Source organism: Tachysurus vachellii, chromosome 17, assembly GCF_030014155.1.
Source record: "Tachysurus vachellii isolate PV-2020 chromosome 17, HZAU_Pvac_v1, whole genome shotgun sequence".
In the NCBI taxonomy this organism is placed as follows: domain Eukaryota; kingdom Metazoa; phylum Chordata; class Actinopteri; order Siluriformes; family Bagridae; genus Tachysurus; species Tachysurus vachellii.
In genome coordinates, this window is record NC_083476.1 from 15,135,646 (window position 1) to 15,147,859 (window position 12,214).

Below are 12,214 nucleotides of genomic sequence, written 5' to 3' on the forward strand. Positions count from 1 at the left end.
GACTTTACAGTAGTCCTGACTTCACCTCGGTCTCCAGTTTAACACAGACCTGGCATAATCTCAGTTCCATCTTTACCTCAGACCTGACATTACCTCAAATTACCTTTCTTTCTTCCTTCCTTCCTTCCTTCCTTCCTTCTGTTATTCCTTTCTTCCTTCCTTCCTCCCATCCATCCATTTATCCATCCAAATATCCATCAAGAGATAATTGTTCAGAATCCTGTCATTGTCACCCATTTAAGAAAACAACCATCCACCTAACAAAAGATACTTGAATCGATTCTTACTGCCCCCTAGTGCACTATAGTATGTTTATTTAAAATAGCATCATGTTCATACAGTTGGTTTTGCATTAAAATGCATTCTCCTAGACACATTATCGATGCTTTATCTGTAAAAATAGTTAGCCAGGCCATAGACCCTATGTGCTCTTTTTCCCTTTAACATGCCTGGTGAGCAGAAGAGATCATTGTCAGAATTGTACATGCTATTAGAGATGGACAGATGTGTTTGACTGTTCTGCGTTCTTTATACAATAATGAACAGCGAGATGGGAAATGAACAAGAAAAATAATAGAGTAAGGAAGCAACACGAGCAGCCTAGCGCCGGCACTCACCGTCTGGAAATTGCTTTTGGCCTCGGCGCCTTGCGGATTTATTTTTAATTAAATGTTCTCATCATTCAGCCTAATTACCTTCAGGATAATCAGGCTTTTTTAAATATCATTTAAAGGTTACACCCATCCAGCCCTGGAATGTAAACTCAGCTGCCCCACCATGCAAAGCTCTGGACTTACACACACACACAAACACACACACACACACACACACACACACACACACACACAGTCCTGTTTTGTGCTGCATTTAATATTTCTCATTTGCACCTGGCACACACAGCGATATGCCTTGTGCTAGTAAGATGAGCTAAAAGAAAGATAAGGGACAATGGATTTAAAAAAAAATCAGAGTTATTAATCTTCTGCTGCCAGATGAGAGACAGAGGCAGGATAGGTGATGGCCAGCGGGAGGCTAGACAGTCATTAGCCTGCTGTCTGCATGCAGAAATATAACCTACCATTTCAGCTAACCTGCCAACAAGCTAAAATGCACTAAATGGATAAGAAATTTATTTTTAGAAAGGTGTGCAGCATTTAAAAAAAAAAAAAGGTTCCTCAATGCCACAAGTTCACCCCTAAATCCTAGGCTCATGCTGTCTAACGAGGTAAAATTACAACGGAGCATCAGGACTGACGGAGGATGAAGGGAGCAGGAGCGAGGCCAGGCTCGGTGCAGGCTAAGTGCTGAAATCAGTTGCTAGTGTGCTTTCTTTGATGTTCAGCCTCCTGTAGCATCGTGTTATCAGACCTAATCAGCGCACGCAGTTGCATTTCGAAAATGCCAAGCTGATATTGAGATGAAGAAAGTTGTGAATGACAGTGATTGACCCATGATTATATCTCTAGCAGGTGCGATTGGGGCATTGTGGGAGGTTGACATTAGAATGAGGAAAACACCGGCTCTATTAAAGCACTCATGAAGCACAGAGCGTAATCACAGGCTGGGAATGTTCCTCCCTCTGATTATCCCTCCGGTTGAAGGAATGCTACAGGTAGTCAGATCGAGCCCAGAACCAAGCAAAGCTGTATGTCTTACTGTAGGCTTCCTCCACGCTGTCTGCAGTTATTTGTTAATATGGTGTGAAAGGTCTCTCATTAAATGTGTATGGAAATAGATTGTATTAGCGCTGATTTGCAGGTGCAGCTGTGCAGTGAGGTTCTCTGTGTGCCAGCTGGTAGACTCCACTTGTCAAAATAACTCACATCAGCTTTCTTTCTTTCTTTCTTTATTTCTTTCTTTTTTTTGTTTCTTTCTTGCTTTCTTTCTTAGCATCTTTTTATTTTTGTCTTTAGATCTGTAATTTCTTTAAGCCACTGATTCGTAAAATGTATTTATTTGTTTATTTGCTTATATTTTTCTCTCTTTGTAAAAATGAGCATTTATTTGTTTTAAAATGATTATTTACCAGTTTGTTTAATCACTTGGCCATTTATTTGTTTGTTTATTTTTTTCTATATTTTATTGTTTTTATTTCTTTGCACACCTTTTTTTTAACTTTTACTTTCTACGTTTCTCTTTGTAGTTTCTTATTAGTAGTTATTTATTTATGTTTGTTTTGTTTTGTTTTACTTGTGTATTTGTATTTGTTTCTATTGTTATTCTTATATTTTTATTCCTGTTTTTGTTTGTTTTTAATGTTGTTGTTTTTCGCTTGTATTTTTTGCCTTTCGTTTAGATTCTTCTGCCTCTGATGTTTTATGTTTTCGATTGTTGAACAATTTATTGAATGTTTGCAGGATTTATAGGAAATTGTGACTGTGAGTAGCAGGTGAAATGATTAGATCTAAGCAGGTCAAGCTCACATATAGGAAAATAGTAGAAAGTAGAAATATATATAGAAATAGTTCTTCAATAGCTTCCTTGTTGATTGAAGTTTTTAGAGTAACAAATTAGTAATTGTTAATTAGAGGGCACAATCTCCTTTGGCATTGATTTTTACAAATAATACTTGTAATTTTCTTTCTTTCTTTCTTTCTTTTTTCTTTCTTTCGTATCCTAATCATGTGTCGTCTCCACCGCTATTCTTTTTACTTTCTTTTCTTTCCTTTAGCAATTTCAATACTTCACCAATTATAATGATTTATCTTGGCAACTCTTCCACTCCAGTTCAGGATTTGTGCTGAACAAAGTGATAGCACAGCACAATTTTTGTTTGTGATTTGTTCTTCTTTTCTCTTTTTGCCCACCTGCCTTTCATCTCCATTTTTCCCTTCCTCCCGCACTGTACGGTTGTAGTTTGTACAGTGGCTCTGAGCCCTTAATGTACTCCTGGTCTGTTGCTGCTTTAGACAGAATCCTGCAGCGCCGCTACACTAGCATTTCACAATATACACACAGAAAGCATGTGGGTTTTGTTCAGCACTCGCAGCCCCTCATGGCGCATAGCTGGGGTTTGTTCAACCCTTGCTTCAGCCCACACCCCCTACACTAGCTTATTAACTCTACACAATGGTGATTTGCTGAGTTGTGTTATGTATCCTTGAGAGGCACATTTAGTCTCCCTGTGCATTGTTTATGCTGTTGTTAACGTGGCTGAATAAATTTAGGGAGGCATAGCAACTAGCACTGCAAGACTGCTACTTTTTCCTGTTAAAAAGAGAAACAGCTGAAACGAAAGGCACGAGAGAGCGAGGCAGAGTCAGATGAAAGAGGTTACACTGAGGTTAAATGAACTGTTCTTCTTTTTTTCTTCCCTTACTCTTATAGGAAGCTCAAAAGTGGAGCCCACATATGACAGGATGTACACTGTAACCAGCTGGGTAAGGCTCACCGTAACAAAGGAGGACGACGGTGTTCCCGTCCTCTGCATCGTCGACCACCCAGCAGTCAAGGACTTTCAGGCTCAGAAATTCCTGGAGGTGCAGTGTAAGTAATGCACAGTGTTTTTTTTTATTTTTGACTTAAATGGTGAAAACAGCACTTTCTGAAGTATTATAATGAGCAATCTATAAATAGCTTTTCTTTGATTTAGTCTTGACCTCTCATTGGAAATGAAATCAAAATCTCAGTTCAAATTTTTGAACTGCTAAAGCTACACCATATGGCCAAAGGTATATGGACACATGACTATCACACCCATGTGATGTTCTTTCCCACAACCTTACAGTTTCCCTTGTTCAAGCGAGCTCTATGAAGACGTAGTTCACCAAGATTGTAGTGGAATATCTAGTGTGACCAGCACAAAGCCCTGACCTCAATTGCACTAAACACCTTTAGGACGAACTAGAATGCAGAACCTGTCCCAGGCCTCCTCACCCTACATCAGTGTCTGATCTCACTAAAGCTATTCTAGGTATTTACTCATTCATGTGAAACTTTGTAAAGATCTGCATAATTCCATTCTTTCAATCTTGGGAATGATTTCAAATGTCACTAAAACAGTGATACCATAACACCATTTTGATCATTTCCTTAGATTACAAAAAAAAAGTGATGCTATGCCATTAACCATATTTCCATTAGTTGTTAACTACAGTACATTAGCCTTTGTAGCTTCAGTGCAAATCTGAAGACTCTGTCATGAGACCCCAAACATGGCTTGTCTGATTGACTACATTTGAGGTTAGTGGTGTATAATTTTGTTCATTTGAGTTTGTCTGGATCTCTAGAGCATTCCTACCAGAGAAAATGCCCTGTCAGGGCATTTCACTCATTTTAATAACGGTGTTGTCTGCATTTTTTCTCTTCGTAAATACACATTAGATCAGACCCAGCGCTGAGTGAGTGCCAAAAGATTAAACAGGCCTCCGTTCTTCAGTAATGAAGCTCTGAATCTGTCTCACACTGCTGGTTTCTGCTCGCCTCCGGTGGTCCTGTTCTTCTGCACTAGTGATACGAGGGCCACTGGTGAAAATGTGTCCATCAAAAAAAAAAATTTGTTCTCATTTTCTGTAAAACTGCTGCACAAGATGAGAGTCTGATTGAGAGTCTTCATTTATTCTTTATTGCCACAGAGCTTCAAGAGTATCATGGAGCAATGTGATTGGCAGCAACACTGTGCCAAAGCTTTCAGCCACGTTTTGACTGTGTTTTCAGTATAGCCTATAAGCTAAGGAAATAGGCTTGGGAGTTCTTTAGCTCCTAAAGAGGTTCTGCTTCCTCTCTCTGAAGGGAAAGAACTCTGTTTAAGACTTCACTGTGCATTCTAGGCTCCGCAGTCTATAAAAAAGTTTGTCCTAGACACTGCTCAATCTCTAAAGATGTATTTATTACTGTTTCTGAAAGGGAAGAAGTAAAAATATTGCTGTTCTTAGGGGTTTCTTCATTTCTAGCAATGTTCTTTAAATCCTTTATGAAGGAGATCTCTGTTTAAGGGAGAAATAGGGATCCTTTTAGGAGTCCTTTAGTTCCTAAAGAGGTTCCACTTTCTCTCTGAGGGGGAAGAACTCTGTTTGTTCTGTACTAAAGAGTCTAAAATATTTTCTTATCCTTATCTGATTTGTCCCTATAAAAAAGGGAAGCAGTCTGTTTAAAGCTTTATTATATCTTCTATACTGGATTCTCTAAAGAATATCGTCGCTGTCGGGCGGAAACCTCGTATGTCCAAATTTGGTCAATTTCATATTTTTTCACATATCGATGCTATTGGTCAGTCCCCACGTGGGTCTGTTATTTTTACAAGTTATTAACCAATCTAAAGTCTTGAAAATAGCTTGAGCGCAAATCTCTTAACTCCATTGGACATTTCAACTGTCCACCTCTTCCTCACTCCGCGGGAGAGCTTCGCGGTATATTCCTCCTCAAGAAGAGTCGCAACGAATCAACACGTCTTCGGAGGTAAATGTCTTCAAAACACTGGGCTCAAAGAAAAATAAATCTTGACCCCCGCTAGTTCTGGAGATCATCTGAGGACAGGAATTTAGCGCAAGACAATCCACTGCAACACGGACTAAACCCTGTGCACTGCAGATAAGATACGGCGTTTTTTTTAATATTCCTGAAAAATAATGGTTTTGGAGATACTGTACGAGGATTCCGTCTGACAGCAACGATATAGTTTCTCTTAGGGGTTCTTCAGTTCCTAAAGAGGTTTCACTTTCTTTTTGTGAAGGCGTTTGTTATGCCTTCTATGTACTAAATTGTCTAAAAATATTATTCTTCTTCAGTGTTTCTCAATGACTAAAGATGCACTATTTACTCTTTCTATGCCATCTATTTAGATTCTTATTAAAAAATAAGGTTCCTCTTAGGGGTACTACATTTCCTTAAAAGGTTCTTCATACTCTGTCTCTAAGGAAAGCAGTCAGTTGTAGGGGTAAAGCATAGAAGCTTTTAGGGTTTCTCAATAGATAGTGGAAGATTTTTAAGATTTCCAAAATGATTTTGTTCACCATAAGAAACCCTGTTCACTGCAGTTGCTGATTTTTTAGCAAAGGTTTTTTTTTTTGTTTTTATTGCATTCCAAGCCAGGACTAGTACTTCCTACTACACCTTCCATAGAGCATTGACTGAAAATCAGTGCTCGTGCCTGACCTTTCTGTGGCACAGACAAGCCCAGATCATCATCCAGGCAACTGCCCTTAGGCTCGACTGGGCTTAAAGCAGGAAAAATGAACCCCATTTCCTCCATGGAGTTTAAACACTACACTTTCTCTATGCTTTAAAATCTGGCTCCTGCAGCAGGGATATAATCTCTAAAAAAAAATCTATGAGAGTGGGCAGCATCAGTGGAGAGTTTATTTACAGAATAGTAAAATGCATTGCTGTGGATATTAAATAAGCCCAGAAATATTGATGGCATGCCTTGCAACAATTTCACTCTGTTGCTCGTCAGCACCTTTGTACCCCTCCGGCTTGAGGGAAATGAAGTTTGGCAACTTGAGGGAAATGCCAATGGTGCTGAAAGAGAGCGCCGGCAAATGGTTGTGTTATTAAAATGAGGCTGACCTTTTCGTTCGGTGCCCTCCAGTCATGGTGTGTGAGCTGTTCCAAAAGCTAGCGGCAGAGCTCTTAGCCGGTCTCTGCACCTGAACGCCCAGGAGAGGAAGCTCCTCAGAGGAAGTGATACAGGGGAGCCTTCAAAGCTGGAAGCGTACACTCGGTGCCTTTCATGCAAAGAGCTTAAAGATAAGAGGGAGAGGAATGGAGAGCATCTCCCCTGCACTGCTGGAGACAAACAGGTGGAGCTTCCTCTTTAACCACAGTTTCAGAGCAGACTGCTTTCCTGTCCTCCACAGCCCTGACTGTCCATCACCAGGAGGGCAGCCTCATGTAATTTGGACAGATGGACAGCGAGCAACAGATCACATTTATTGTTCCCCACGAAGGTCATAATGGAAAAACTGTTTGGGTGGCCAAAAGAATTGACAGGTTTGATGACGCAAAAGTGCTTTGAGAAAAGTGCAGAATATAACAGGAATGCTGATATAGAAATATAATCAGTGCTGGGGTGGTATTGAGTGTTGATTATTTTCCATTATCAGTCTCATAGATACTGAATACTGAAGCTTTTTATTCATGCAGCAAACTTCTTTTTTTTTAAAAGTTAGTTATAATTTCTGTGTTTTTTATCCATTTATAGTTATGTTCCAAATCGTAGAACATTCACCTAATTTCTAAGTTACATCAGCTATAAGCAAACATCATTCCTTCACCAGCTTCACACAGCTTGTCTCATGGCCAAAGAACTGGAAAGAACAAAGTCATCTATCCTGAAGTTAGATGTCTCCCATGTTGGACAACTTACTGTCTCCTACAAAGAGCTGCATTAAAGACTCCTTCCATAACTCTTAAATAAACTTTACCATATAAACAGTTCTGTGATTTATCTTTATTAAATTAGAGCACAAAAAGTTGAGAAGCTACATTAAGTCCTTGTGATTAAGTTGTTAATAGAAATAATAAGAAGTTGCTAGGTATTGCGCTGAAGCTCATGCTTATACGATGCTCAAAATCTCCATACAAAATTTCACTTGACTATATAGTTTACAGTTATAGAAGGGAAATGATTTATAATCCCACTCTCCAGTGTCACATGGATGAGCATGTGCTCCTCGTTACACATAAATGTAAATGAACATTTTTAAACTTTACAATTTTTATTCTGTGTTGTTGCTTTGGGGGGCACGGTGGCTTAGTGGTTAGCCTCACACATTTGCCTCACTCCTACAGTGTTGGGGCCAGGGTTTCCTCCGGGTACTCCGGTTTCCTCCCCAGGTAGTTGTACTACTCCGGTAGTACTCCCCACGGTACCCGTGACCCGAGGTAGTTCGGATAAGCGGTAGAAGATGAGTGAGAGTGAGTTGTTGCTTTGTGGCAATGCCTATCTCTTTAAGTGCTATAGAAATGAAACTGAATTGAAATGATAACCTTCTTGAACAAGTGGCTATAGATTGGTATAAACTTTGATCTGAATTGATCTAACTGGAGCAAATGTCATAGAAGATGAATCAACATTTTGACCAGTTGGAATTTGTAAATTCAACAGCTCTGTGGAATAAGACTTCTTATACTGTATTATATGTACATGGGACAATGTGAAGTAACCATGTAACCATGCAACAACACAAGCCACTGTGATGTTAGTAATGAGACATGGAGTCGTTCCAACCGGTGTTTGTTGACTTTGGCAGATAGCTAACTCAAAGTCATATACAACTGATCTGTTATACACTATTTGATCAGTTAAGATTCCCCAAGCTTGTGTCAACACAAGCTGGAGCTAAATTCTTTCTATTTGGGTGTATCTCGGTGCCTCCATGCTAATTCACAATGCACGCTGTGAAATCTGGCCAGTTTGCATTATTAACATGCTGTTCCAAATACAGGCATTCTTACTAAGGAACGCACTACTTAGTGCACATGAAATGCCCCATAATTGTATCAATGTCATTACAGTTTTCACATTGTAATCTAGCACTGTGCTGCTGTGCATACAGCTGGGCACACAATGCACCATAGCACAGGCATGCCACTTCAAGCTCCATTAATGAGAGAATATTAGATTTGGAGCCCTTGGAGAAACTGCAGGCCTGGAAGCAAGCCAGCCTATGGAATGCAGTAGAGATCAGCCATTACAATAAGACAAAGCAGGAACCTGGCTACCTGCAAGGAGTTCAGGTTTGTTCAAGGTTAGACTACGTTGCCCAGTCTGAACCAGCTGTATGGCTGTATCCATTATCTCAACTCTGTCTGTGAAGATAATGGAGGTGTTAATGATGCCAAGAATGGTGGTGAGCCCCATAATCAAAACCCACCATTATCAAACCTTTTACATGTATTACTGAGTTCTTATAGCTATTAACTGTAATGATTATAATGTAATAACTAGAACTTGTTTGACTTAAATTAAACAGGTAGCCATTAAATAATGACAATTTTGATCTACCATGTTATGTCAATAGAAAGTTCCAGACTTAAAAAGATCTGTGTTTAAGAGATCAAGAGGCAAATTTGGCTGGGAAGGATGGCAGAATAAAGCTGATAGGGAAGCACATAGGTCCTTACTTAGAGTAAAAACCTGAAAAGATGCTACCTTCATGTTTGAAGCATGTGTTATCGTCACTCTCACAAGTTGGTACCTATCATATGATTGAGGAGAGCTGGCTGGTCAAAATGGGGGAAAACATGGTGCTGAGAATCTGAGATATCAAATCAAGTAATTTACAATTTGGAATATTTCAATCATTTCTTTAATGTATATCTGTTCTGAGAGGAACATTTATTTTGCAGTTAAAAAGGTGTCTGGCTGATAAAAAGGACCCTGCTTTTGAGACCCACTGCCCTGTTATACAGTACAATGATTCTAATGGTGTCTCGTTGAAAAAGCTTATGACTGCAACTTTTTTCTAAGTTGTCTTTATACTAAAATGCAACTTTATTACGTACTCCTACCTTGTCTTTCTTTTTTATCCTTTTTTTTTTCCAGACCTACCTGCCATATCGGTTCACTTGGTAGGTGCACAAGGTCATGTTTAAGTTCAAGATTATTTATCGTATGCTTTAAAAGGTTTCTGCGTTTGGCTTTGTCAGAGGCCTCTGGCATTCTGTCCGGGTGGTGAGAGTATATCCCTGCAGTTGCACAGCCGAATCATGGATTTTAGGGCTTAGGTGGGTTTCTGTGCAGCGCAGCACATTGTGGTATCTGACCTCTTATTGTGAGTATGTGTGATAAAGCAGCTTGTCTATCTTATTCTCTGACTGAATGTTAGACAGCAGAATGTTAGGGAGGGGAGGGGATGAGGGGGGTTTAATCTTAATCATACCAGCACACCGCTGCATCAGCGACATGGTGTCAGGAATATAAGTTGGGATTTTTTGGGTTTTTTTTTTTGTTTGTTTTGTTTTGTTTTGTTTTTTTTTTTGGATGGGGATTACTGTAAAAAAAAAAAATAATAAATAAAAAAAAAGGTTGATCTTGTGGATGAGGCTCATGAGGATTTATCACACAGTGATAAAGCAAAACAAACATAACATAAGCGTGAGATGTTTGCCATCTCCATCACTTTATAATTATCATGCAGCCAATGGGTAAATGACAGAAATCTGACATCTGAATGTTTCAATCAAGTTACTCCATTACTAATAAATAAGAACCACTAGAAAAATTTAAGAACACAAATAACCATTCATGTCTTTCCTTTGCAAAAATAAAGTATGTATGGGTTTATTTAAAAAAAACCACAAAGTGAAAATTGTATTCTTTAGAGGAGAGAAAAAAAAAATTCTCTAAAACTCAATGTACCTGAACTGTTGTTAGTGGCTCTGAATACTGTGATTTCCACTGCACACATCATAAGCAAGCTCAAATACATCCTATGTATTTACACCTGAAAAAAGTACAAGCTAAATATGTTAGTGCATTAATGGTGACTGTACAGTTTAGGGCTTCTTTGTATAGGCAGATTATGTTGACTTTTGATAAATTGTTAAGCATTTATCTGTAAAGGTTAATCCATAATGAGATATACATATATAATACCATTTTTAATCAGAAAGCTAAAAGTCTACAATTCTACATCCTACAACTTCAGGAGAAATAACTGGAAGTGGTTGAAAAAGGCAGGAAAACCATTCTTTTGTCCAAACGTATGACATGTAATTTCTGACAAAGTACATCTAAAGATATAACATTTATTTGTTTGATTCCTTAACTCCAAATATTGTTCTTCTAAAACTGTAAACTACAGTGTCCAGCATTTATACTGATGTACAGAAACAGACATGTGTATTATTACTGTTGTTGTCATTATTCAGTATAATTATTATTAGACCCCAGTTCACAGCTGGGTGGCTTTTACTTTGTCCTCAGCTAACTACTGTTTGCTAGGTTTTTTGCTGCTTAATGAAAGGCCTGGAACACTTTCTTCTTTCCCTCTTTCCCTTATGTTCTCTCCCCATGCTCTCATTAGTGCTCTGTGTAAACACAGAGCTTTTTTTTTTTCCTTTTACCACCCCAGGTCCCCCCATGTATGCGCTACCTGCTAAAATGGATTGGTAGGGGGGCTTATAGCTGCCCCGTACTTGTCAAACTCTGACAAAGTCTAATAATGCTTTTATTAGCATCAGACGGAGAGGGATATCTGTGCCTTCCATGCTGGTAGTTGGATTAAGCAGCCTGAAACATTCTTTGACGGCTGAACGAAATGATATTCAGAGCTCACACAGTGAATGACCATTCTGCATGACTGTCCCCTGGCCGTATCCATGGCCTCATATCCATAATGCCATTGTGCGAGAATGTATCAGTGCATGTCAAACGTCATTGTGAATGTCAGTGCTCCTGTAGCCTGGTACAGAAGCAGCAGGGAACCTAATCCCAGCAGAATTGGAGAGAGAGAGAGAAAAAGCTAGCTGGGTGAAGGAAGGATGTGCGTTTCATGCTGAATGCAGTGACCATGACAGAAGCCAGGCTGATGTAAGGCCTGTAGTGGCCACAGACTCTTAATGGATCAGGAAGAGGACAGTAGTGATGGAGCGTAAAGGTCAATATTGTGTGTGTAGAGGGGTTAGGGTGTGTTATTGCAACCTAGGTGGCCATACTGTCAGCGGCCACAATCGCATTCTACTCTTCTCTTGTTGCAGTATCCACCATCGCAACCAAAACAGGTCTTGAAATCAGGTGTTAAGCTGTAAATAAAACCCAGCATGGCAATTTACAGCTGGTAATGAAAATCAAGTAAGTATTAAAATATGGTTGGTTGAAGGTTTATTTTTTTTTTTTTTGCTGTTGTTTTTTTCTTTCGGGCAGATAAACCAGAGGTGAAGATTGTCGTGGAGTTTCCTCAAGGACTAACCAGAGAGGGAGAAAACCTGGAGCTGACGTGCAAGACCAAAGGCAAACCAGAGTGAGAGGGTTTTCATTTCCCTTCAAACATATATATAAACTCACCATTTTGTTTATTGGGAACTTTTCTATGAATATATTGCTCCTAGTAGTCTAGGTAACAAAATTAATACTTTTGAAAAAGATATTTCTAAATCTACGAGTATGTACGTTATGAGCCTTTAAGCACACGTTAAGACGTGTGACATGACAAAGACATTCAATGCTGAACATGGACACAAAACAAAACAGGAACAAATTCTATGTTTTGGCACCTGAGAAAAAGAGTTCATGATAATAAGTGGGAGGAATTGATGCAGCTTGTTATAT

At 39.1% G+C, this 12,214-nt stretch overlaps 1 protein-coding gene across 6 annotated transcripts in view; it reads left to right on the forward strand.

Moving 5' to 3' along the window:
* The window catches only part of cadm1a (cell adhesion molecule 1a), a 280,906-nt gene that overhangs the window by 231,714 nt on the left and 36,978 nt on the right, over positions 1 to 12,214 (forward strand). For all 6 annotated transcript variants that reach the window (XM_060890347.1, XM_060890348.1, XM_060890349.1 and 3 more), the window contains exons 7-8: positions 3,328 to 3,486; positions 11,810 to 11,906. In XM_060890347.1, coding sequence (XP_060746330.1) covers positions 3,328 to 3,486; positions 11,810 to 11,906 — 256 coding nt within the window. The remainder of the gene's footprint in view (positions 1 to 3,327; positions 3,487 to 11,809; positions 11,907 to 12,214) is intronic.